The 27,636-nt window shown below is 44.2% G+C and overlaps 1 protein-coding gene across 7 annotated transcripts in view; it reads left to right on the top strand.

Annotated features, from left to right (window-relative positions):
- Nucleotides 1-27,636, top strand: part of AHCYL2 (adenosylhomocysteinase like 2) — a 493,940-nt gene that overhangs the window by 450,631 nt on the left and 15,673 nt on the right. For all 7 annotated transcript variants that reach the window (XM_078851199.1, XM_073328941.2, XM_073328940.2 and 4 more), the window contains 8 exons: nt 5,214-5,357; nt 7,002-7,102; nt 8,784-8,886; nt 10,001-10,095; nt 17,594-17,700; nt 22,844-22,960; nt 25,870-25,933; nt 27,545-27,633. In XM_078851199.1, the coding sequence (XP_078707325.1) occupies nt 5,214-5,357; nt 7,002-7,102; nt 8,784-8,886; nt 10,001-10,095; nt 17,594-17,700; nt 22,844-22,960; nt 25,870-25,933; nt 27,545-27,633 (820 nt within the window). The remainder of the gene's footprint in view (nt 1-5,213; nt 5,358-7,001; nt 7,103-8,783; nt 8,887-10,000; nt 10,096-17,593; nt 17,701-22,843; nt 22,961-25,869; nt 25,934-27,544; nt 27,634-27,636) is intronic.

Genomic DNA, 27,636 nt, shown 5'->3' with positions numbered 1-27,636 from the left:
TACCCATAGGGTTCTAGAGCTTGAGCCCGAGCCTGAGCCTGAATGTCTATACCACAGTTTTACAGCCCCATAACCCTAATCAACTGACATGGGACAGCAGTGGGTGTTTAATTGCAAGGTGGACATACCCTTAATGCACAGCAAGCCAGGGTGTGAGCATACAGTGCCCTAGTTTGCCACACACTAAGCTATCGTGTGGACAAGCCTGTAGTGTGTCTTTAGGGATTATTTGTGTGTCATGTTGCTTGTTCTGCTGAGTTGGTCTGCCCAGGTATTCTCCTTGTCTGGGAGCTGAATAGTTGGTGATGTGATGTGTTGGTGAATACAATCCTCTGGACATAGAAGAGTGGTTTATTATGTTTTTTTGTAGTAATGTATTTGTATATGTGGGAGGAATTTCTTTTATGTTAGTCTGATTGTTCTGAGTTCTGGCATATGTATGTGCAGTCTGCTTTCTTGTTTTGCTGATAACTGGAGCGGGAGTTGGAGGCTTGAAAGAGCCCTTGAACGTAGGTGGTTTGTTTTTCTCAAGTCCATGTTCTTTAGGTTTTTAGAGGTCTCATTTTTAATCTGGCAAAGGAAATAATCAGAATACATGATGCCATCAATCCTAGCAATTGTACAATTGTTCTGGCTTGATGCTGGGATGGAGCGTGTAACAGTTTTCTGGTCCTGAGTATCTCCTGAAGCCTTGTGGTGTCAGGTAAATCCTTGTAGTTGTGGAGTGTGTGTCTGCGTCCGTGAATGTGATCCTGTAGATGGGAATAAAATAACTTTTCCTGATTTATCCTGAGGCCCAGGGACTGAATCGAGAGTATGTTTTTTGAAAGGGGTCTTGAACTTCTTATAGTGACAATGCCTTTATTAGCTGTCCAGGTATAGAAATACACTGTCACATTGATGTCTTAGCTGTGCTGCTGTACAGCCTGGTGCAAGGCAGTTGGTAGATACCAGCTGAGCAGTACATAGGCCAAAAAGTAGAACTCCATATGGATAGCAAACCTTATTGATTCAGAAACAGTTATACTTCCTGTGTGACGGTCTGATGGATCTATAGAAATAAGTGTCTTTGAAGCTGAGAGCTACAAACCAATCTTGTAGATTTAAAGAGGAAGTAATGGAGACTACAATCATAATCCAAAACTTAAAGTATTGAGTGAATGCCCTAAAAGCCATAATAGAAAGGAGCCCTCCAGGTCTAGTTGGAATAAGAAAAGAACAGGAATAACCACTTTCCACCGGTATTGATTGGGAAGTGTGTCGGTTGCACTAATCTGCAACAGAGCAGAATTCTCGTTTCTGATAGGGTTTTTTTGCGAGAACAGTCCCTCAAGAGGGATGGAAAAAGTGAATAATTTGGAACTATGGAGTGCAATTGTATGGTGTAGCCACTCCAAGAGTTTTCCAACACCCACTTGTCTGTGATAATTTTATTCTATGTTTTCAAAAACAGGGAACAGGTGGCCTCTGAAGCGAGGTGGAGACAAGGTTGATGTCTAGTACATCCAGGTTGTCTGGTCTCAGGCTCTCAAGTATACTTCCAAAACTTTTACTTGGTGTTTGAAGGAGGGCTTGAAACACAGCATGAAGACACATGCGTCTGACAATAAGACTGAGATCTGTGTTTGCCAGAAGAGAGGAAGACCGTTGGTGTGGTTTCCTCTTGACAGTCCGGAGAAGTCAACAGATATTGTTTGTGGTATCTAAAGGGAGTCTTCCTTCTGAAGGAGGGTTTATATATTCCTAGAGTCTTCAAAGTGAACCTTGAATCTTTCACTTTCTGTAAGCTCTCATTCTTGCAGGCACTAAAAAGCTCCCAACGTTCAAAGGGAAGATCTTCCCCCCTGGGTTATTTGTGTGGAGGGACAAGAGCACTTTAGCCATGCTGCCCTTCTGGTGGTTATGGCAGTGGCCCAGTGTGCCTGCAATTCTTGTCAAAAGATCTTGAAAGGATTTAAATTTCTTTGGAGGGAAACTGTAGAGAATTCCATCAGGGGAGGAGGGCAAACAGTGTGGATCAGGTTCTTGAGAAGTCCATATCAGATATGTCTACATTGCAATAAAATATCCGTGGCACTGAGTCTCAGAGCCCGGGTCAATTGACTCAGGCTCACTGGGCTAAAAATTGCAGTGTAGACATTTGGGCTCGGGCTGAAGCCCAGGCTCTGAGAACCACCCATTCACGGGGTCTCAGAGGCTAGGCTCCAGTCTGAGCCGGAGCATCTACACTGCAATTTTTAGCCCCGAGCCCTGTGAGCCCAGGCCAATTATGGCCTTGCTGCAGGTCTTTTATTGCAGTGTAGACATACCCTCCAAGACATTCTTACCAGCAGAGAACTCTGTATTAGCTATGAATAGAGCAGATGAGGCGGGGAGGTTCCATCGTTCTAGGTTCCAGATGCTTTGTCTTTGGAATGGAATGTGTTGGTGATGGCTTCCATTTGGTTTCCGGTCCCTGAATGTCGCTTTGACGGTTGATCCTAGGGCTGAGGGGCTCAAGGAGCCTGGCATCCTGCAAGGGAACTCGTTCCATAACGATAAGATGATACAAAGGGTCCCCTCAGATAATTATGATGAACCGACCCAGGTATTTAGACAATTGTCATCGAGGTTGGAATCAAGAAGAATTCGGGGTAAGGCTTGGGAAACAGAGAGCTCTTGGCACAGCTTTCAAACTTCACCTCATATGACAGCAAGGTCAGCTCTGAGGGATCAGAGATCTTAGTCTTCGATGCTAGTGGAACCCCGTGTTTTGCCTTAGCAATTGGGATGGGGTGGGGGGACTCCTACTGAGTCATCAAAGAAATCTGTCCTTGATGGGATGATCCAGCTGGGTTGTCCTCAATAAATCTCTTAGATGCCAAACAAGGAACTGGGCTCAAAATATTAGCTACCCGCCCAAAGGTTTGTGTGTCATTGGCCCCAGCCATGATGATTTCCACACTGTCTTGAATTCTGTCACTGGGGACAAAGATTTGTTCCTCGGCACTGGGGAACTGAATCTCTTAGGCACCGGATGTTTCTGATCTCCATCACCTCTTGCACCAGTGATCCTCTTCTATCCCCGTTAGACCTCTGAGAGTGAGAATGAGGGGAAAGACATGCGTCATCTTTCTTCCTCTGTCTCTTGGCCCTCAGAAACCTGGGGTACCATGCAGCCCACCTGAGTGTCCAGACCTTGTCAGCACTGAGCATTCCTTGGCACTGGATTTTTGTCTTCTCCTGCATTCAGGAATGGCAGGAAGGACCAGATACCAATTCTGACTCCATATTCATCCTTGAAGCCCTCAGTGCTTTATCCATCAGGATTAACCTGAGGCAAGACTCATGGTCTCTTCATGCCTGAGACATAAGGCCTGTATAGACTGAACAACACTGGCAACACTCCAGTCTATGATCCTTGCCCTGTGCATCATAAAGAGTGCCTCTGAGTGCCAGAAACACAAGAGGGTCACTCTATATAATAATACTTATTTCTTATACAGTATAAGTAGCATAGCAATATTCATTGAGCTATGGAAAGAGGAGAGGGAGTTCCAACATGCTGCTTCAATGCCAGGTGACCAGGTGCCATCTTTAAATTTAAGCACTGTAAGGGAAAATGCCTGCACACAGAGGTCCCTTCCCCTTCATCGGGTTTGTCCAGGCTCGGCAGGCTGGACTGGCTAGACTGTGGGGAATTCTCTCCCCTCTTCCTCCTTCTCACTCTTCACAGCAGGAGTCTCTGACTTGGGCTCTTCCAAGGTATCCACAATGGTTTGTGGGGTGCTGATGGGGTCTTCACCAAATATGGCATGCAGCTTGTTGCAAAAGTGGCCGGTCTGCAGCTCAACACCAAAATGATTGTTGGTCTCCCTGGCCTTGTGGTATGCTGGCACAGTTCCTTTGCTTTCACCTGTCATTGCTGCTGATCCCTGTTGTACCCTTTGCCTGCATCTCCGGTGCAATCTTTTTGTAGATATCAGTTTCTGTGGCTGGTCCGTAGCTGTGTTTGCACAGCATCTTCTCACCACAGGCCCAGGAGATCCAGTACTTCCTGTCTATCCAGGCAGAAGTGCATCTAGTGTGTGTGGAGCCGGCATGGTCAATTGGGCCGTTGCACACAACGAGAGAGCTGTTAGGTGTGCTTGCCACGGTAAGGAATCAGGAAAAGGCATTTCAAAAATATGCAGGCTGGTTTTTGGGGGACGGGGGTTTGCTTTTGGTCTGCATGACCCTGAGCAATGCAGTTCACAATTGAGACCAAAACAATCACTGTTGCAGGGAATGTGACATGGAGAACTGTTAGGGTTGATACAGGTCACACAATGTTTGCACTCACACTCTGTCAATCTCAGTAGATTGACCATTGCTCAATGGCATTTGGGGAGGTGGTTTTACTGTGTCACTGTAATCGGGCGCTTATGTTGGAGGGAGATTAATTTGAGTGTAGATACCGGCATAAATAGGTCAACACAAGGAAATTTATATCGACCTAACTTCATAGTGTAGACCAGGCCTTACAAACTAAGTGAGTCCAGGGACTGTACGTAGGCACCTTAAATGAGTCATGACTCGGCGCTTTTACTATCAAACTACTATTTGGTGACTAACGTGTAATAAGATCGGGTCTGTGTCCAGTTCCTAGTGTACAGCTCTCTACATAATAGGCAGGCTTGTAGGCAGTCTGAGGGGCCAGTGACTAAGTGGGTGGAGAATGTAGAGAGATGGAACTTGGAGAGGCCATAGACAAGAGTTGCAGTAGACAAGGTGAGAGGAGATGAAGACATGAATAGAGACTGGCACAGTCAAGGAGAAGCTGTTGCTGAAGTAGTGATGGGAATTGTGGTCTGGGGCTGGGGGAGGAGGGGGGCGCAATTCCGGGTGAAGATTGATCCTGAGGTTGTGGACAGTAGAAGCAGAAGGGGAAGTCTAAGTTGAAGAAAGATGCTCTTGTTGCCCAAGAGAAACGCATCTGGGCTATTTAGCTGATCAACTCAAAACTGGAAAGAACACAAATTGTAGGGCATGTCTGTGAGCGATGCATAATTGCGAAGTATTTTTACCCTCAAGTGACCAGGTATTTGGACATTTACTGTAACTTGAACCTGTGTCCCCCTTTCCATTGCAGATTGTCTGACTTCTTCCACACCACAAATTCCCTTCTTTTGCTTGTTGGTGGGGTCGGGGATATTTTATTCTGCCTGATGTGTCCTCATTCTCTCATTCTCCAGCTGCCTCATATACCGACAGCTCTGATGATGAGACCTCCCCTAGGGACAAGCAACAGAAGAACTCCAAAGGCAGCAGTGATTTCTGTGTGAAAAACATAAAGCAGGCAGAGTTTGGGCGCCGAGAGATTGAAATTGCTGAACAAGGTAAAAGGAGGCAGGCTCCTCAAGTTTGATGCTGTTGTGATCTGGACTTCTCACCTGAACAGCTTCAAATCCGGAGTACCTCATACTTTCCCATCCTGCAGAGCTTATAGCAAGGGCTTATTGAAACTGTTTTTCAGCAGCAAATTGGGTTTTTGACTAAAGGAACCTTTCCCAGAGAAGTGCCCATTTTCTGAAAAACATTTTGATCTTTCGTCAAAAAGAAAAAATGCTCTAAACACAAAATATTTCAGTGAAAAACAGAAATATTTCAGTTTGGATTTTCCATCTTGGTGCCTCATTGGAGATGCAATTGTGTTTCCTCATGTCTTTATCCTCCACTATGGGCCAGCTTCCCCAGCCAGACTATACCTCTCACAATACACCCTTGATGCAACTACCTCTCCTCATCATAAAGGGAGACCATGGTGCATGATGGGGAAATGGAGTCTGACCAGGAACCCCAGAGAATAAGAGCATGTGACACCACAGAAATGTTTCTGAATTAAAATATTTCAGTTTTTGGACAAAATATTTTTTCCCTGAAAAGTCTAATTTTTCCATGGGAAAATTTTGACAAACTATTTTTTCATATTTGTTGAAATTTTCCATGGAGCAGAGAATAAGTCCATTTTTTGACCAGCTCTACTCATAACATTTTATACTTACGGGTTCAAGTAGATGACCTGAAACTTCTCTTTGCCCTATTACAACAGAGCTACGTGATACACTTCCAACCAGGTGTAAAAGGCAAGAGGCTCCAGTAGCTAACACAAAATAGGGAAATATTTGTGTCCTAAAATTTCTTAGGCTACCTTATCTCCTCTCTGTGCGTCTTCTTAAAGTGCTCCCCATCCTTTCCTTGGGAGGTTCAGTGTCCCACTGATTTCTTCTGGCACTGTTCCTGCTAATAACAGTTAGGTTAGCCTATCATAGAACAGAAAAAACATATCCTGTGATTTCAGTGACCCACAATAGAGAAATTATTGAATTTTTAAAGACCCATTATTACAAACAGAAGATAATGGTTATCAAATACTTCACAAATAATAGGCAAAGTTGTAAAAATGCTGATTAGTTCAGACAACTTGTGAAAGGGGACCAAATCCAATTATTAGATTGTTCACAAGGATGAGAGTAGTCACAAAAAGAGTGGGCTTATCCAAGTCTCAGCTCTCTAGACAGGGACTGAAATTCTTACACAGCCATAACAGTAGTAGTGCCAACTATTGGATTTTACCATGAGTCTCGTGATATTTGATTTTCTTCAAGCCCCAACTCATTTAGACAAGTGATTATGTGAAAATTTCAGCTTCCATTGGGGAGGGTGCAGTATGTTTCTAGCTGTTCTGGCTGCAGAGAAAAGCTTGAAACCATGACTAGGCTGCACCCTAAACACTTAAACAACAGAAGGCAAGTAAAAAGAATCTAAAACAAATTATTTTTTTTAAAAATCTTAATATTTTTAAGCCAATGTCATGATTTGGGGGGCCTGACTCCAGGCTTTTGAGGGTTTGGGGTTGGCAGTACTGCACAGATTTATTACCGTAGATCTTAAATGCTAAAGTAGGGCAGCGGCGCTGGATGTCTGCTTCTTTGTGCTGACTCTTCTTTGCTTTTTAATGACGGATTTTTCTTTCCTTCCAGAGATGCCTGCACTTATGGCTTTAAGAAAGCGTGCTCAGGGAGAAAAGCCATTGGCTGGGGCCAAGATTGTGGGCTGCACGCACATAACTGCACAGACTGCCGTAAGGCCCTGTTTTATTTATTCAGTTCTTTTCCCTTTGCAGTGGGCATTTCAGCAAGAAGCCTCTTTAAATTCCACTGTAGGGTGACTCCATTGGTATACAAAGCATGTGCTCCTAGGAAATAGTCTCCCTGAAATAGGCATCGTTACATAATGCCATGTTTGGAGAAAAATAGATTTCCCAGAGATTGGATGACTTGGGATAGCTGAAGGGATATGCTGCCAGTGACTGATAGGTCCCCTGTCTGAGTCTGGCCCAGGACGGTAATGACTGTAATGCTACTTACTGTTGGCTGTTCAGTGACCGGTGTGAGACAGGTTAGTGGGTCTCAGTCCAGTTCCCAAACAATGGCAGTCCACAGCCCAAAAAACACCAACGCAATTGGCACTAATTCATACCCTTGTTGGCAGTCTCAGCAGGGAGGCCAAAGAATGGATAGGCCACGAAGACTGAAACCTGTTCTCTGTCCTTCCGGGGCAGGAGCACATTGGCAGGGCAGTGTCAGGGAATCTTGCACTCTCTTTGTCTGTGCTGCAGCTGCTCTTGGGGACAAAGAAGACTTCAGTCTCCAGAGATGTCAATCCAGCACATTTCACCAAAATCGCTTTTTAAAAAGGAGACTTGCTGACTTCTGTAAAGGTCTATTTAATAAGGATGTGTGTCTATCTGTATCTCATCTTTTAAGATGTGAGCAGTGCATGTGTGTGTCTGTGAGTCATAGCCGTGAGTAATGATGATTAAGAAAACCCCCCACAAATCTTAGAATAAAACAAGAGGGAAGTGGGATCTAGTGATTGTGAAGGTAAAGGTGAAGGTACTGTGTGATTCAGGACTCTTGGATTTTTGAATTTTCCGAGCACTAGAAGGGAATGAGCTCTAATGACTAGAGCAGGGGATTGGGATTTGGGGCTTTGCTATATCTGGATGAAATGGACTAGGCGCATTGGAATTACTATTTTATTTTTGTATTCATTTGTTTTAAATGATAGGCTCTCTGATGCACAGTCTGTCTGTCTCTGTTTCATATAGCACTGACTGCTCTGTCAGGGCTTGTCTACACAGCGCTGCATTAGCCCGCACTAAATGCCAGGGTGCACTGGCATGCTGTGCACTAACTGGCCCAGGTGGCCACTGCTGGCATGCACTAAAGTTCAGTAGTGCACACGAGGGGGCTCTTAGTGCATGCCAGCAAGGGATTAAGTGAGCCAGTTAGCACAACACAATAGTGAGCACTGGAATTTACACTCCTCTGAGGAGGACTAATGCACAGTGTAGACAAGCTCTCGATGTTTAAAGAAACTACAGTGAGCCCATTTAAATCTGTTTCACAGTAATTACGGAGCTTGATATCTGGCTTCATGTAAATCTCGATGTTTAAAGAAACTACAGTGAGCCCATTTAAATCTGTTTCACAGTAATTACAGAGCTTGATATCTGGCTTCATGTAAAAGTATATTTGCACAAAGGCCTCCTAATTCAGTGCAATTCATGTGAAAACAACATCACTCATTACCTTCTGAGGCTGGGACTGGATGACAGGGGACGGATCACATGGTAATTGCCCAGTTCTGTTCATTTCCTTTGAAGTATCTGGCGTTGGCCGCTGTCAGAAGACAGGATACTGGGCTAGATGGACTATTGGTCTGACCCAATACGGCTGTTCTTGTTTTCTTTGATCCAGGTGCTAATGGAGACTCTTGGTGCCTTGGGTGCTCAATGCCGATGGGCTGCCTGCAACATCTATTCTACTCTCAATGAAGTGGCTGCTGCCCTGGCTGAAAGTGGTAAGGGATTTTCCCTTCTTCAGCGTGCTTTAGAGAGATTCCTTTCAGCCTTTAAATATTAATACTTTAAAAGAGGACACTGCTCTAGTGTACTATGTTCTTTTTCAAATAGTTTTCCCTTCAGTGTAAAATAAACCTTTAGTAGCTTGAAATCTTTCCAATGTTTCTTCATTCATCTCCCTTCCATCTTGTATGTTCACACAGGTGTGTAGGCTGGTAAGTTATGAGGCAAGGTTGCATATGTTCATTTATTGATTAGCGTTACTTAGAAAGCTGGACTATTCACCCTGCTTTGTTCTTGCAGGGTTGCTGGTGAGTATTAGCCATTCATACTGATTTAATCAAATATATTGCTTCTCAGAAGCAGAGAAAATTCTGTGGATTTGAGGCGTAAGGAATGAAACTGGAAATCAAACTTTGGCCTAAGCAGCCTTGGCAAGACATGTGGCTTGTTTAGCGTTAGAGGTTAAGATTTTCAAAGCAGTGCAGGGGATTGAACTACATATCTTCTAGTAATTTTCGTGCATTTCAATCCCCTGCTCTGCTTTGAAAATCACAACCAGAAATTTTGCTTCTCTGGAGTGTAAATGTACTTAACAGTTGATATCATCTATTGCTAGCCCCCTCTGCAGTCTGTATAAGAAAGCTACCGGGAAAACCTTTTGATATGTAAATAACTATTGCACATGCTGTAAATATTACTGTCCCTGCAAATGGCTTTCTGTACTATAGTTAGGAATTAAGAATTGGGTCCTCCCCCTCAAGACGGTATATTTGAAGACTGGCTAGAACAACAGTGAAAAGGAAGGGTCCGAACGCTTAGCTTTTATGACTTTTTGAAAAGCCCTTTCAAGACAGTCACTCTCCAGTAAGGCTCATTCCTGTCTGCTGCCCATGGTACCATGTCAGCACCTCCGCAACTAAAAGAGGCAAGAACCAGACCTCCGCTAGAGCAAGCGCTCCTTCCAGCCAGATTCTGTCAATATGGGCACTCTCAGGGTGACAGAAAGCAGTGCATCACCTTGACCATTCCACCTTTGCCAGGCTAGGGGACCACTCAAGTGACACTTTCATAGGTTGCATTAGTATGGAACTTTCTTCCTGTCTCTGTCAGGGTTCCCTGTCTTTGCCTGGAAGGGAGAGTCTGAAGATGACTTCTGGTGGTGTATCGATCGCTGTGTCAACGTCGAAGGATGGCAGCCTAATATGGTGGGTCTAAAATATGGTAGGAACTAAAACATCTGGCACATGTAATACAAGTTATTAAGACTGATGTCTCAGCTATAGTCTAGAGAGATGAAGGGTGGGGTAGGGTCCACAGAAGGTTTGGAATTATTAAAATGTTCCCTATTAAATCTTGAATGTAGAGTTCTGTGTTTCTTCATCAAAAGCTAATCATACTACTTGCCACCTACATAGCACTTATCTTCAAAGTGCATTAGAATTATGAACTGATCCTCACAATATAGGGAATTAACTTATCACTGTCTTACAAGTAGGGAATTGGAGGAGGTGGTTGACACACTTGCAAGAGACCTTACATGGAGCCAGTCCAGTTCTTGTCTATACAGGAAGGTTGCACCAGTTTTACTTAAGTCAGTTTTTAAACCGATGTAGTTAAACTGGTGTGAAGTCCTGTATAAGTGCTCTTATTTCCATTTGAGCAGTTTATTTCAGTATAACTTTTAAACTTGTTCCCAATCGAGTTAAGCTAAACTGCAAAAAACCACTCAAAGCAAAATAAGCGTCCACACAGCAGTTTGCACCAGTTCAACTAGATCATCTTAAATTCACACCTTAGGTTATACCACGGCAACTTTCCCATTTAGACAAGGCCTCCATTTCAGAGCCAGGGTTAGGACTCCAGAGACCTTGACAACTAGCCTGGGCTCATTGTATCAGATTGCAAAACAGTAAGAAGCATAGCTTCTTGCTTTAATGGCTTGTGATATCTTTGCGCGTAGGGCAATCCCAGAACCCTGAACTTGGCAAGTGGAATAGTTTTCAGTTCTCAGATGTTTTATTCCTACAACATTTGAGACTGGTCCTTGGCTCTGGAGCTCACAATCTAATGGATGGTGGATTTTGTGATGTATCTGTATCGCTTAAGTTTGCTCATATTGAATTATTTGGGATGTGTTAGAGTTTTCTTTCTTTAAGTACACCTGTGTTCACTTTATTTTCTCCATCCCCTTTAGAAGGTTTGGGGAATAGTCAGATAATCCATCCCCTCAGCCATAAATCTGCATATGGAAAATTCAATTAAAGAAATGATAAATGGCTTATGTTGGGGAATAAGCTTCCATCAGTAGTGACAGCAATCACTGAGTTGGTGTCCAAGAAATCAAAACCCTTCCTGCACCTGCACGTTTGTCCTACGATAGTTTGACTCAGCTTCTTGGTTCTGTGCAATGTGTTAGGATGTCTGATGTCTTCTCAGAATTCCTCTTTGTGAGGATGGCATTGTGGATCTGCAGAGCTCTTTCATGTGGTCCACACAACAGAGCATTCTTCTTCAAGTATATCCCCTGTGGGTGTTCCACCATAGGATATGCATGGGCCCATGCACTCGTGACTGGAAATTGTAAATAGCTGTTACTGCACTCGAGCAAAGCAGAGCTTTGTGCTCCCATGTGAGAGCATAGAGGGAGGTACAGACCCAGTTCCCGCCACTCCAGTTCCTTCTCAACCGCCTGCAGCTTGAAACAGCACCATTGTGGTGTCCGCTGTTTACACCTTCCCGCTTGCCTTACCCTTTATCATTTATTTTTATTTTATTTAGTTAGTTATTATTTTCTGGTTAATTTTTTCTCAGTTTTAGCACAGGTTGTTCATGAAGGGGTGGTGGTCCCCTCCTACAAACTTCTTGCATTAGTGCTTTCGGCATTTCCCTGTGTTATGCCTAAAACCCCACAGTTCAAGTCCTGCCAGACCTGCCATTTCCCCACAGTGACAGGCATTCTAGTTGTCTCCAAGACACATCCTGTCAAAGCGTAAATCTGCCTGGGGTTCAAAGGCAGGTCTTGTAAAGATAGAGAGGCTAGGTTGAAGCTTCTCTTAGTAGAACACTCCCTAGCTCCAATGGGGTCTGCTTCCTCCTCCCCCACCGTCTCTTCTCCTCCCCCCTCAGTCTCTCAGGCTGCTCCGGTGGCTTCCAGAGCCTTAGAGGTAGTTCCAGAGATCAAGACCTCTGAAAGGATGAAGTCCCTCTCATCCACCAAACTCTAGAAACAGTGATAGGTCACCTTATAGTGCTGAGTCTCGGGAGACCTCGCATCCCATAATGGGACTGCAACATGGCCTTTCATTCACACTTATGCCAAGCACTACATAATCTTACCTGCTTCCAGGGCTGACATTACCTTTGGTGATGTCATCCTCCAAACTGTCTTGGATTTCTCCTCAGCACCCACCTCCATGTTCAGATACTGCTTGGGAGTCTCCTACGGTGGAGCACCTTTAGGGGCAGATGTTGTGCAGGAGGAGAGGTTACTTACCTGCACATTAACTTGAGTTCTTCGAGATGTTTTGTCCCTGTGGGTGTTCCATCTCCCATCCTCCTTCCCTTCTGCGGCAGTCTTCAGCTTCACAATTGCAAAGGAATTGGAGTTGCAGCGGAGCTGCATCTCCTTATATGTCCTCACATGGGAGCACGAGATGCTACCCTGTGTCAGCATAGACCCGTGGACACTGCTGTTCACAATCTCCAGTCAAGAGTGCACCAGTTCTGTTCTGTGCATGAACCAAAGTGAAATAAGTCATCTGGGGACAGACATGTGAAGGGGAAATAGGGTACAGCAAATTGATCTGGGGGAGATTTGGGAATTACTATTTTAAAAAGAACCTTATAGTCTGACAAGCAGCTGCAATGAGAGACTAACAGGATTCCAGGTTTGCATTGTTGGAGGCATAAAATGCAAATCAAAGGAGAAGGTATTTCTACGTAGGGGGTGGATTTGATCTCTGCTGGGATAGTGGACCCAGCAATTGTCTGTGCCAGAGGATATAAATGTCCCTTTTGAAGAGAGTGAAGAGTGAAGATGCAGTGATGTTTCTGTTACCATGTTTTGGCCCCTCAGAGTTCTCTGAGCCACGCTGAGTGCACTAAAATCAGGAGGGGATTGATACAATGCAGCTATACGAACACTCCGGTCTAACAAAAAGTCTGGCGTTGACTGCAATTAGTAGCAGAAAGGCAAGATGGGGATAATGCTCAGAAAGGTTGATTTGCATGAAAAACTCCTCCCTGGCGTGGTCATGCAGGTGAAGATTGATTTGCTAACATGATAACTAGGAAGGATTCTAATAAAACAAAATAAAGAAGATGTATGAGGAAACTACAGGAAAATAAGCATGAGGTGGATCTTGCTTTTAGAGTAATTTATGTACATTCTGCTGTCTGAAGGTGGCCATCCGTGGAGGCATTCCAGAGACCCAGTCTCGAGCCTTCATGTCCTCTTACCTTATACTCTCCTAGGAAGGAGAAACTTGCTAAAAGCCAGAATTCTGCTCTGTGTATGCATTTTCACAAGAGGACTCTCTGCCCTATCAATGAAATGAGGATTGATGAAACCAAGAGATTCAGTAGTTGCGTGTACTCCAAGTGAAATATAAGTAGCTTGAAAGGAATCAAGAGTGGAGAATGAGTCTTATCTCTAATATTTCACTCTCATGTCAATTTCTTCATTCCATTAGATCTCTAGATTTTAAATGAAAGGTGTAATCTGAGCACAGGTCTGAGAGTCAGGAACTCCTTAGTTCTGATCTCTGCATTGCCACCACCCTGTGTGGATTTGGCAAGTCATTTAACCTCTTAGTGCCTCGGTTTCCCCATATGTAGAATGGAGATTATATCTGTTCACACTGGAGTTTGTTTTCTTGTAAAGCACTTGGAAGAGGAAAAGGAGATGGTGTTTATTATTATTATGTAATATTTTGTGGAGCACTGACAATGTGCTACTCTTTCCAAACATTCAGAAAGGAACAGTTGGTCCCTGCACTGAGGAGCTCATCGTCAAAGGAGAGAGAGAGAGATTATGGGCATGGGCTCCAATAATAATCAGCACTTTGCATTTCTAAATCACTATATAAACAACTAATGATGGCAGCATTCTGGTTCAATACACACACCGCAAGCCATGTTATTACAGAAGGAAAATTTAGATGGAGATTGCCAAGTGCTCTTCTGATATTCCATTGTGTGCTGTGTCTGTAAAAGCTGGGAGTGAATTTTGTGTTTGGAATGGAGTTAAAAAGAACAAAGCAGTGTATAGCAATTATTTGATTCTGTATAGAGTAGCACCAATAAACAGCTGGGCACGCCTCAGAACCAGTAGGGGGCGTGGGGAGCCAGGCTTTCAGGCCCTCAGCACATCATCCGCTGTTCATTAAAACCTGCTTTGTGTTCCTTCTGCGATTTGGCAGCTGTCTCCTACTCTGATGTGTTACTCATTATGTGCTGTGCTGGGGATGTCACTTCAGCTGCCTACCTGGAGCTAGCTGAGGGGAGCAGAGGAGTTAAGGAGGTGCAAATTTTGTCTGTAGTGATTCCCCCCCCCCACAGCCTTTTAATTAGATCCCAGTTCGGGGAGGAAACCTTGTGAAATCCTGTGCAGTATGAACCTGGAAATAAAAGGCTTTTTCCTGAATATCCTTTAGGACAGTCATGGCTCTATATTCCAGCCAGGTATACTCGCCCCAGGAGTATCACAGAAGGGACTAGACACCTGAGTGCAGCTGCATATCTTGAGACTCAAGCAAAGCAGAATTTTATGGTAACAGTGTGCTGCAGTGCTCTTTATCGCCTGGCTGTTGGGATGCAGAGATGACAGTGATTGGCATGCTGTATGTAACGTGAGCACTCAGCACACAGAGTAGAGGGGTGCTGTGAGCTAATGGAACATACTGGATCCCTTAGACACCCCAACATACAAGCCCAGAATTGCTTGCAGAGCTCTCCATCCTTTTTGTGCACTTGTTAGGATTAGCTGAAAGAGTGTAATTGGAAGTAGTGGGGATTGGGGCCAGGGTATTTGGAAGGGGACCATAAAGACAGGGATCTACCACTTGAGAATCTCTGTTAGGTGGCTTTTTCTAATCCTTTCTGTGGCCCTCCAGTCACTACACATCAGGGACCATGGGTCTTGAACTCTGGTCTTTAGGGCTTTTTGGTGCCAGCAGGGTCTAGCCTGCCACACAGGGACTTGCTAACTGTTGTCAGAATGGGAGCTGAGCTCAGACACAGTTCTGGGAGATGATTGGCAGAACACTGGGGGAGCCCCGATTGGTCCACAGCCCCTATTTTAACCCAGCACAGGAACAGGAAGTTGTCCGTGCAATTGGGATCCATGTTGCTCTGGATTGTGTGCCTTGTGTTGCCTGCTCACCTGGCTTCACTTCCTGGAATCCTGTACTGACCTGACTTTGGTTATTGATCTGTGGTTCTGCTCTCAAGTTTGTCTCCTTCTTCTGGTCTCCTGGTAACCTGATCCTGCCTGCCTCCCGACACTTGACTCTGTTTCGCCTCTGGCCTATTTCTGACTCTGATCCCCTGGAGTCAGACACAGCCTGACTCCTACTTTGACCACAAGGTCACACCCATGTCCCGGTCATGACAGCAGACAGTGATTATAATCACATTGTGTTAGATAAAATTTTTGTCTGAAAAGCCTTGATCCATCTTGCAGATGCTATTGTATGCCGCAGAAAACCCTAAAAATAAAATCAACTAATGTCAAGGAGTATCTGGACATTCACCCTAGTTTATTGTAGCCTGTGCTACATCTTTATGGTTGATTACATGTACTTAGTAACTGCCTGGTAACTACATTCTCATGTGCTACCTTAAGTTGAGTTTATATAACACCGGCCATGGGTGCATTAGAACTGTGCTTCCAAACTTTTCAGTACTGTGGCTTCTCTACAGATATTTTAAAATTGAGTGGCTCCCCAGTACCAGATACCATTTTTTTTTTTTTTTTTTTTACCAACTCAGGAAGCTACAAGAGTTCAGACACTAGTTTCAAGTTGGTCACTAGACAGTTTTGCATCTTTATTCAACTACATAGTTTATTTAATTATATAATCTTATCAGTATTTTTAAAACTATCATTTGAAAATATGGATTTTTGATTTGTTTGGACACAGCCTAAGATTTTAATGACAAGAATGGGCCTGTTAAATAAAAGTTCTTCCACTATTGCACCTGCTTGGATAAATCTCACATGACACAGAAGCTGAGCCATGTTTGCTGTGTCTGTGGATTCATGTAGCTGCAGTGCAAAATATTGATTCTTCTTAGCTTGTTCTGGCAACTGGCCCTGGACACAAGACATGAAAATCCAAACATCCTCTAGTTATCATCGTATTGTCTACTTTTCTTCCTTTTCTGCTTAACTGCATTAAAATCATCATCATCTTCAGCCCAATGTTTGCAACATGTAGACTTAGCACTTAGTAAAAACTGTCCCATTGTAAAGTAAAATGCACCTGTCTTTTCCTCTGCCCCGCCCCATTGCTCTGTTGGCCGATGCTGGTGCCGCAGGCAGCACTGTTTTAGTATCCCTTCTCTCTCTTCTCCAGCAGGGGGCTTTCAGACAGGAGACTTCCTGCTGAAAGCGTCCCAGAGCAGCAAGTCTCCCTGTTGGAAGCCCCCTGTAGGAGTGGAGGGCAGAGAGAGGCTGCCAGCACCACAGCAGCTGCAGCATAAGATGCAGACCCATAGGTAAAACAGGTGATTGTTAAGCTTATTTTATTAGTTTCTTAATTAGAAAAAAAAAAACAAAAATGGGCATATCAATTAAAAACAAATTCCCAAACACTCCCCTGTGAACCCTTTCTGGGTCCCCAAGGGAGCCATAGCTCACTGGATTAGAAAGCTTGAGATCTTTTTCCGTCTCTAATTTCTAGGATTCTAGGCTGAATTATGGTCCGTAGTAAGGCATTAATTTTTCAGAGAGCACTTAACTTGTATTTAGCATCACACCAGCATAAGCAGATCTGCTCATTTTAATTGTTTTAATAAAGCAATAAGTTTGGCTATTAACATTCCACCATGAGGAGCACATTCCATAAGGAATGTCTTTTATAATGTGGCTTTTATCTCCTTTGGTAAAGTGGTTCATTAGGAGGGACTGGATGGTTCAGGGGATTGGTGAGCTGCTAGGAAGCCTGGTATTTCTAGGTTCCAAATTCAAATCCAGCCTGGGTAGGGTGTGACCAAAAGTTACTGACTAAAGACTGTTCAGTGGCCTATGTGAAACACAGTGGGTTTCCCAATATAAAATTATTATTACAGTTGTCATTAGTTGGCCTCACTGTTCACAGTCAGAGCAGAAAGGCCAGAGACTGGGCTATGGTCAACAAACATTTCCCTGTCACTTCCAGAGATGGTCCCTCCTGCTGGAGCTTGCACTGCTGCTGTTTGCGCTGTCCCTAATCTGAGGATAAATCCTGAGGGCCTGAGCAGTCCCTCTCCAGCCTCATTAAACAAAAATGTAACCAAAGTGTCATTGCTCCATTGAATAGTCCTTGTCTTGGCTTTGTCTGGGGTGTTGCAACGGCCCTATGGCCTACATCATACCAAGATGTGGACTTGCTTCAGAAGCTGGAATTCAGTGAATAATTTACCTGTGGTGTTATTAACGAAGGAGGTCAATGGCCTCGCTGGTTTTCAGTACAGTGACTTGGTGCAACTTTCTCATTACAGATCTTGGATGATGGAGGGGACCTGACCCACTGGATTTACAAGAAATACCCCAACATGTTTAAGAAGATCAAGGGGATAGTAGAAGAGAGTGTGACTGGGGTCCACAGGTAATGGAGCTGTATCCACAGCAAGCACATAGCCCTCTGGGAAAAGGATCCTGTGTGTGTCTCACATACTCAGCACTCACAAGAAGCTGTGACATACCATATCTCAGCCTGTTGCCTGAACTTTGATCCTACAAATACAGCCTTGCAGTAGTTTCCTGTTGGTGTGGATTAGCTCTTAAAAAATAAAAAGTCACATTTACTCTCCCCATCTAAAAATAAACTTGAAAATGTCTAATGATCTGAACCTGAGACTAGGAGGTAGGAACTTCTGAGTTCTCATTCTGATTCTGCCATTGACTCTTGTGTGAGCTTGAGAAAACATCTAACCTCTTTTTCCCGTCTGTAACATGGGAATAATACGTGCCTGCCTTGCCAGGGATGTGAAGAGGAAGGGACGGTGAGAAGAGGAGTGAGGATTGGTGTTACAGTGCAAGGGGAAAGTGTAGTTGGCTTTGGCAAAAGTGAGAAGCTTAGAGTCAATCTCAAACTGAAGTGCACGGGAAGGAGTGAGATTGTAGGAGGAAATGACTCCATAGCTTGAGGGAGGGGGAGAATTCCAGACAGACAAGTCAGCATAAATGCGTGACACCCATACCTCAGCCTATGGAAGCAGAGGAGTAGTGGGAAAGTGATTAACAAAATCAGAAGGAAGGTCTGAGCAAGTGTGTGGTTTGAGCAAATCAGCAAGTCAGTTTTCAGTTGGAGGAGGCGATGGATTGCAAGGTAGGGAAGGTGAGTCAGAACAGTAGGGAGGAATGGGAAGCTAGCAAAGGTGGCAGAGGATGAGGGCAACAGTCTTTTTTTTTTCTTGCAGTGAGAGCATAATATGGCTGCAGCTCTCGAAACTGGCTGAAGAATAGGGATCTAGGCATGCTGTGAAAAAGGGAATTGAAACTGTGGAGATAGGAAGTGCTGGCTGAAACCTGATTAAGATTTCAGCAGAGGCAGGGTGAAGAAAAGGACCTGATTTGACAGTATTCTATCAGTGGCAGTCAGAGATGTATGGGCAAGGCAGATGTGTAGAGAGCAAAGTAAGGTTAAGGGTAACTCCCTGCATTCTTGCTTCAGTGGCTAAGGTCTGAGTTAAGGATGCTGATGGGACGCACACAGGGAACACAAAACTTTTCATCCAAATGGACACGTTTAGTTTTTGAAGCATTTGGTATGGGAAATCACTGTATCTGGGAGCTAACACTTGAGGCTTGTAGATGGGTCAGAGTGTGCAATGAAGGAAATACACAGTTGTGCAGTCTGTGCACAGAAGTGTTGTCCAGGTTGTGGTAAACAGTAGAGAGCAAGAAGAAAGTCTTCTGGAGAAGGCATAATTGTACTCAGTGTATATTTGTGAGAGAGCTGATAGTTCACATTCTGGTTTGCAGGATACCAGCCAACTCTTGAACACATAACCAGGGCTTTGGAGCTGTGCTCCGGCTCCGCTCCAGCCCCAGGCAAAAACCTGCAGCTCCACTGCTCCGGAGCTGCTCCGCACTCCAGCTCCGAGCTCCGTACCAAAGCCCTACACATAACAATTGAATACTTTCAGGTTCTCTTCCTGTTTGTAGTCTAGAATTTAGATTTGTTATCTTGTTTATGTTTTCACTCTCATAGTAGTTAATCATAGCTGAGTACTTCCACAGAGAGATGCATTTCTGTCTATTGCCAGTAAAAAAAGTTCAACACAGCACATACTACAGCATGATTGTAACTTGCCTTACGTTGCAGTCAGTGTGCTGTCTGTGGCACCTTAGAGACTAACCAATTTATTTGAGCATAAGCTTTCGTGAGCTACAGCTCACTTCATCGGATGCATACTGTGGAAAGTGTAGAAGATCTTTTTACACACACAAAGCATGAAAAAAATACCTCCCCCCACCCCACCCCACTCTCCTGCTGGTAATAGCTTATCTAAAGTGATCACTCTCTTTACAATGTGTATGATAATCAAGTTGGGCCATTTCCAGCACAAATCCAGGTTTTCTCCCCCCCCCCTCCCCCCCCCCCCCCCCACACACACACTCACACTCTCCTTCTGGTAAACCCACTCTCCTGCTGGTAATAGCTTATCTAAAGTGACCACTCGCCTTACAATGTGTATGATAATCAAGGTGGGCCATTTCCAGCACAAATCCAGGGTTTAACAAGAACGTCTTGGGGGGGGGGGGGGGGGGAGGAAAAAACAAGGGGAAATAGGTTACCTTGCATAATGACTTAGCCACTCCCAGTCTCAATTCAAGCCTAAGTTAATTGTATCCAATTTGCAAATGAATTCCAATTCAACAGTCTCTCGCTGGACTCTGGATTTGAAGTTTTTTTGTTGTAATATCGCAACTTTCATGTCTGTAATCGCGTGACCAGAGAGATTGAAGTGTTCTCCGACTGGTTTATGAATGTTATAATTCTTGACATCTGATTTGTGTCCATTTATTCTTTTACGTAGAGACTGTCCAGTTTGACCAATGTACCTGGCAGAGGGGCATTGCTGGCACATGATGGCATAGATCACATTGGTGGATGTGCAGGTGAACAAGCCTCTGATAGTGTGGCTGATGTTATTAGGCCCTGTGATGGTGTCCCCTGAATAGATATGTGGGCACAGTTGGCAACGGGCTTTGTTGCAAGGATAGGTTCCTGGGTTAGTGGTTCTGTTGTGTGGTATGTGGTTGCTGGTGAGTATTTGCTTCAGGTTGGGGGGCTGTCTGTAGGCAAGGACTGGCCTGTCTCCCAAGATTTGTGAGAGTGTTGGGTCATCCTTCAGGATAGGCTGTAGATCCTTAATAATGCGTTGGAGGGGCTTTAGTTGGGGGCTGAAGGTGACAGCTAGTGGCGTTCTGTTATTTTCTTTGTTAGGCCTGTCCTGTAGTAGGTGACTTCTGGGAACTCTTCTGGCTCTATCAATCTGTTTCTTCACTTCCGCAGGTGGGTGTTGTAGTTGTAAGAATGCTTGATAGAGATCTTGTAGGTGTTTGTCTCTGTCTGAGGGGTTGGAGCAAATGCGGTTGTATCGCAGAACTTGGCTGTAGACGATGGATCGTGTGGTGTGGTCAGGGTGAAAGCTGGAGGCATGTAGGTAGGAATAGCAGTCAGTAGGTTTCCGATATAGGATGGTGTTTATGTGACCATCGTTTATTAGCACTGTAGTGTCCAGGAAGTGGATCTCTTGTGTGTACTGGACCAGGCTGAGGTTGATGGTGGGATGGAAATTGTTGAAATCATGGTGGAATTCCTCAAGGACTTCTTTTCCATGGGTCCAGATGATGAAGATGTCATCAATATAGCGCAAGTAGAGTAGGGGCGTTAGGGGACAAGAGCTGAGGAAGCGTTGTTCTAAGTCAGCCATAAAAATGTTGGCATACTGTGGGGCCATGCGGGTACCCATAGCAGTGCCGCTGATCTGAAGGTATACATTGTCCCCAAATGTAAAATAGTTATGGGTAAGGACAAAGTCACAAAGTTCAGCCACCAGGTTAGCCGTGACATTATCGAGGATAGTGTTCTTGATGGCTTGTAGTCCATCTTTGTGTGGAATGTTGGTGTAGAGGGCTTCTGCATCCATAGTGGCCAGGATGGTGTTATCAGGAAGATCACCGATGGATTATAGTTTCCTCAGTAAGTCAGTGGTGTCTCGAAGGTAGCTGGGAGTGCTGGTAGCGTAGGGCCTGAGGAGGGAGTCTACATAGCCAGACAATCCTGCTGTCAGGGTGCCAATGCCTGAGATGATGGGGCGCCCAGGATTTCCAGGTTTATGGATCTTGGGTAGTAGATAGAATATCCCAGGTCGGGGTTCCAGGGGTGTGTCTGTGCGGATTTGATCTTGTGCTTTTTTCAGGGAGTTTCTTGAGCAAATGCTGTAGTTTCTTTTGGTAACTCTCAGTGGGATCAGAGGGTAATGGCTTGTAGAAAGTGGTGTTGGAGAGCTGCCAAGCAGCCTCTTGTTCATATTCCGACCTATTCATGATGACAACAGCACCTCCTTTGTCAGCCTTTTTGATTATGATGTCAGAGTTGTTTCTGAGGCTGTGGATGGCATTGTGTTCCACAAAAAAACTTCAAATCCAGAGTCCAGCGAGAAACTGTTGAATTGGAATTCATTTGCAAATTGGATACAATTAACTTAGGCTTGAATAGAGACTGGGAGTGGCTAAGTCATTATGCAAGGTAACCTATTTCCCCTTGTTTTTTCCTACCCCCCTCCACCCCCAGACGTTCTTGTTAAACCCTGGATTTGTGCTGGAAATGGCCCGCCTTGATTATCATACACATTGTAAGGAGAGTGGTCACTTTAGATAAGCTATTACCAGCAGGAGAGTGGGTTTGTGTGTGTGTGGGGGGGGGTGAGAAAACCTGGACTTGTGCTGGAAATGGCCCAACTTGATTATCATACACATTATAAAGAGAGTGATCACTTTAGATAAGCTATTACCAGCAGGAGAGTGGGGTGGGGTGGGGGGAGGTATTTTTTTCATGCTTTGTGTGTGTAAAAAGATCTTCTACACTTCCCACAGTATGCATCCGATGAAGTGAGCTGTAGCTCACGAAAGCTTATGCTCAAATAAATTGGTTCGTCTCTAAGGTGCCACAAGTCCTCCTTTTCTTTTTTTCGAATACAGACTAACACGGCTGTTACTCTGAAACCTGTGCTGACTGTGCCATTTAAAATAAGTGATTTGGTCCAAATACCCATCTTAGTGGTTGCACTTTGTAAGGCTGTTTTAAGTCTCTCGCTCTGACCAGCTCTTACTACTTGCACCTAAATTGTAAGAAGTGTGGGAGGAGGGCTCTAGGAACACACATATTTTGCGTTGAAAGGGCACCAAAGGGTATTGATCTGAAGTTGGAAGAAGCATGCTGTCATGCACTTGATAAAAATGTAAAGGAGCCAAGGACAGAACATGCTTTAGATTCTAATCTGGTACTGGCAATTTTTCTGGACGGGACAAGCATAAATGCATTTACGAAATGAGGGATATACCTCCCATGCTAGAATTGGGAGGATGTCCACAGGTAGGTGCTAACTTTGGCTATGGAGATGTGTGCCAGTCCTTACCAGCTAATCAAGAGAGGTAAGAGCATTTGGAGGCAGAATATAGGAAAACCTTTCTCAGTTCGTTTTTCATTCTCCTGTTCTCTCCCTTATTCCTTACAGGTTATACCAGTTATCTAAAGCTGGAAAACTCTGTGTCCCAGCTATGAACGTCAACGACTCTGTCACCAAACAGAAGTTTGACAACCTCTACTGCTGCAGAGAATCCATTCTTGATGGGTATGTAGCTCCCTGACTAAATAGAGCACTCTGTATGACTTCCATGCTTGGGTGTGTTTAGAAAAGACAGAAGTCCACTAAACTGGGTGACTGGGCAACAAAATGCCAGATGAAATTCAAAATTGATAAGTGAAAAGTAATGCACACTGGAAAAAATCAACCCAACTATACCTATATAATGATGGGTTTTAAATTAACTGTTACCATTCAAGAAAGAGATCTGGAGTCATTGTGAATAGTTCTCTGAAAACCTCAGCTCAACACGGAGTAACTGTCAAAAAGGCTGACGATGTTAGGAACTATTAGGAAAGGGATAGAAAATGAGAAAATATTATAATGCAACTATAAAATGCATGGTACGCCTACCCCTTGAATACTGTGTCTGGTTCTGGTCACCCATCTCAAAAAGGATACAGTGGAACCGGAAAAGGTTTAAAAAAAAGGACAGCAAAGATTCTCAAGGGTACAGAACTGCTCCATATGCGGAGAGATGAAAAACATTAGGGGTGTTCAGCTTAGAAAAGAGATGGTTAAGGGGGGATACGATAGTGGTTTATAAAATCATGAATGGAGTGGAAAAAGTGAATAGGCAAGTGTTGTTTACCCTCTCCCACAATTCAAAACCCAGGCTCACCCCATGAAATGAATAGGCAGCAGGTTTAATACAAACAAGAAGAAATACCTTTTCACGCAACCCACAGCTAACCTGTGAAACTTATTGCCATGGAATGTTGTGATGGCCAAAAGTATAAGTGGGTTCAAAAATGAACTAGATAAGTTCCTGGAGGACAGGCCCATCAATGGCTATTAGCCAAGATGGTCAGGGATGTAACCCCATGCACGTGGTGATCCTAAAGCTCTGACTGCCAGAAGCCTGGAGGAGAAGACAGGAGTAGATAACTCCAAAATTGCGCTGACCTGTACACCCCCCTGAAACTCTGGTACCGGCCACTGTCTGAGACGGGATACTGGGCTAGATGGACCATTGGTCTGACCCAGTATGGCCATTCTTAATGTTCTAAGGGGTCATGTGGAAATGTTAAAGTTTAATTTCTTGTAAGAACACAGGATTTGCCTTAGTGGCTCAGACCATTTTTCCATTTAATCTAACATCCCGTGTCCTTCATTGCCTAATACCTAATGTTTCAGTGGAAGGTAGAGATTCCCCAATATTGTACCTAATCAGTAGCGCTCACGCTGTGCAGGGGAACTGGGACAGAAACACTTCTGATCTTGTGGTGATCAGCCGATGCCTTAAATCAGAAGATTTGTTCCCATCAGTTTTAGGGTCCAGCACTGCAAATCCAGCCCCAGCAGTAGACGCTAGCCTCCTGCATCAGTGAATCTTGTGCTTTCATTTGTTTTTTTCTTTCCTTGGATGACATGAGAACGATGGTCTTGTGACTAAGGTACTGGCTCAGACTCAGAAGATGTGAGTTCAATTCTTAGCTTGGCCATACACTTGCTGTGTGGCCTTGGGCAGGTTGCTGAATCTCTGTGCCTCAATCCACCATTGCAAAAAGGGATGATAATATTTCCCTGCCTTCCCAGGGTGTTCAAATACAATCGATCTCTCCTGAGCCCTTTACAAATTCTAGTGATGCAGGGCATATAGGTGACTAGATATAGAATGACTTATGTCAAAGTCTCTTGGGTGCCTTTAAAGTAGTTTTGTGAAACTAAATGGCTCTTAGGGCTAATACAACTGTTTTATATAACTACTGTTACTTACATTGTAGCAGCACCTAGACGCCCAGTCAGGGATCAGGGTCTCATTGTGCTGGACAAAGTACATGAGTGTAATGAAAACACTGTCCCTGCCCCAGGGGTCTTACAGTCGAAGGAAGAATTGCTTCCAGATTTTCATCATGACAGAATGAGAAGTTAGGTGCACCTGTGTGTATGTAGCATGTGTTAATGATCAGTGACTATTTGCAATGTAGGTTTCAGAGTAACAGCCGTGTTAGTCTGTATTCGCAAAAGGAAAAGGAGGACTTATGCTCAAATAAATTGGTTAGTCTCTAAGGTGCCACAAGTCCTCCTTTTCTCTTTGCAATGTAGACATTCAAAACACCTCCTTATTATCTTGCTGTGTCACGTTGAATTGTAATAGACGTAAGTAAATTGAGCTCTAATATAAAGCCTCTCTCAGACCTCTTAAACTGGGCCAGAGAAAATCTGTGCAAAAGTGCAGCTAAATCTGCAGGGATTTCTGTCTAAATTCATTGGGAAAGTAAGGGAATTTTGCCTTCCCCACACTGCTAACCTATTCACTTTCATGCTAAAAATAGGCTGTAATGTAGGACACTCTTAGGAAGAGCTAAGAAGAAACAGACTGGAAGGAAGAGTCTTATTTGTACAAATCATCAGGATTGTGTCAGGAAACCACTGTTTGTCTTCCCTAGCAAGTCTCTTCTGGGTGCCATTGTGTAGAAAATTCTCCTTCGTTCTAGCCCCAGGCCTTGGGTGGTAGCACTCTGTGCTACCATGAGGAAGACTGGTTCTGGAGGGGCCTTGAGGTTCCCACTTTGTGATCCCCAGAAGAAACAATGGGCCAGATTTTGCCCTTGAAATACACACTTGTAATTCCCTTTCAGATCCAAAGGATTTACACATGTATCCATTTAGACAATTATACTTCGGGGAAGAAATCTGGGATTCTTTCAGTGGTCCTGCAAAGGAACATGGTCAGCCCACCAAATGCAGTGTTGTCTGTGGGATGGAATAGGCTTTGACAGAGGGGATTTCCCATCAGCTGAGCCCAAAAACCCTGTCTGTAGCAGCACTAGTCTTATTTCTGAGACGTTATCATTATTGCCCATTAAATACTGGCCTGTGTTAAGTTTTATACCCTGGCATTGGGGGTTGCGTCTAATCTCTGTTGTTTTAATTCTTGCACTTTTTCTTAGCCTTAAAAGGACGACGGACATGATGTTTGGAGGAAAGCAAGTGGTGGTCTGTGGCTATGGAGAGGTAAAACTTTAATATTTCATCACACAGAATTTGCTTTGTGTGTTACATCAAGTGGTTGCTGCACATAAAATTAGGGCTTCTCTTCTCGTAGCTTGATCCTAGCGTGCTTTGTATCTCCGTGGCTTCTGTCTTCATCTGCAGTTATGTTAAAACTTGCTTTTAAAATAATGAGCCCAATTAGACAATAATGAAGGGTTTTTCCCCTGTTACAATTTCTCTGCATTTTTCTTTTCTTGTACCAATAGATTTTTAAAAGTACTTAGAAGTTTGATGCTGGGGAGAGGTGGGGGGGCGAGATGTGTGCTGTGGCATTGCACACTGAAATATGGTCAAGAAAGATCAATTAATCCATCTTAATGTTGACCTGCCAATGAGCTTTCACACCTGATCTGGAGGGTTCATCTCTGTAGATGAAAGTAGGGAGTTCAGTCTCCATATTCCAACCCCCTCCCTCAGCTGGGGCTGCCAACATGTGGACTAGTTAGTAGCTGTTATAGTGGGGTGTGTTCTGATCTGGACTGAGAACCCCCAAATCATTTCACATGATTCAAACATCAGGTGGTTCGACTCTGATCTAAAAGTTGAGTGCACTTGGTGATCACATGTTCCACTAAGCCTGTGGAATGATTGCACAATCAAACATATTCGGGGAATTCTTGGCCAGTCAGCCATGCCCTTGAATTCCATTATGAGGTTTCCTGAGTGTGTAAAGGGTAAAGTTAGTAAACACTGGGAAATTAAAACATTGATATTGAGCTATCCAAATAGATTAAAGGTTGTAAGAACCCCTTAGGTCTGGTCTGCACTTAAAACTTAGGACGACAAAGCCACAGAGCTTGGAGTGTGAAAAATCCACATCCGGTGCACTGTAATAATGTTAACCTAACCCCTGGTGTAGACACAACTGGGTGTATGAAAGAATGCTTCCATCAACCCAGTTACCATCACTCGTGGAGGTGGAGTTCCCACAACAGTGGAGAAACCCTTTTTGTCACTGTAGTGTGCATCTGTGCCATGCGGTTACAGCAGCATGGCGATGGCCACATAGCGATGCCACTGTAGCATCTGTTGTATAGACATGGCCTTAGACTTTCCCAGAGTGAGAAGTTTGGTGTTTTTTTTAATGCACCAGGCTTGCTGCTTTCTAGGGGTGGGAGGTATGAAGAAAAGGAACTGTGTGGTACTATAATGGAATTTTTCAAATATCTGGTTATGTTGTTACTAAAATTAGGGCCTGATCCAGATCCCTCGTGTTCCTGGAATTAAACCGAATCCAGGATTTTAATGCAATGCTCTCTAGTACCGGCCACAAAGTTTGGGGCAGATCCAGCCTCATCTAAAGTTGGGTTTCATTTGGCTCTGGGGTTTTGCTTTGGATCCTATCTCTGGCAACACTGCGGCAAAGTTAGTTATGCTCCATATTTCAAGGGACTTTTTTTTCCCCCATGTGTTAAGTTCATCGTACATCAGCAGGGTGTGGCGTGGCTGAATACAGAGAAGGGGAGATTTTCACCTTTCTGTCGGGAGCAGACTGTGCTTGCCGTACTATACCGTGCACTGTGGTAATATTGGCATCTCATCCTCTTCCCTTGTGCTCGTCTCCCTCTGCAGGTTGGAAAGGGCTGCTGTGCTGCTTTGAAGGCCATGGGCTCCATAGTGTATGTGACAGAGATCGATCCCATCTGTGCCCTGCAAGCCTGGTA

The sequence above is a fragment of the Lepidochelys kempii genome, chromosome 1 (genome assembly GCF_965140285.1).
Source record: "Lepidochelys kempii isolate rLepKem1 chromosome 1, rLepKem1.hap1, whole genome shotgun sequence".
NCBI classification, from domain to species: Eukaryota; Metazoa; Chordata; order Testudines; family Cheloniidae; genus Lepidochelys; species Lepidochelys kempii.
This window is presented reverse-complemented; position numbering and strand designations above follow the sequence as displayed.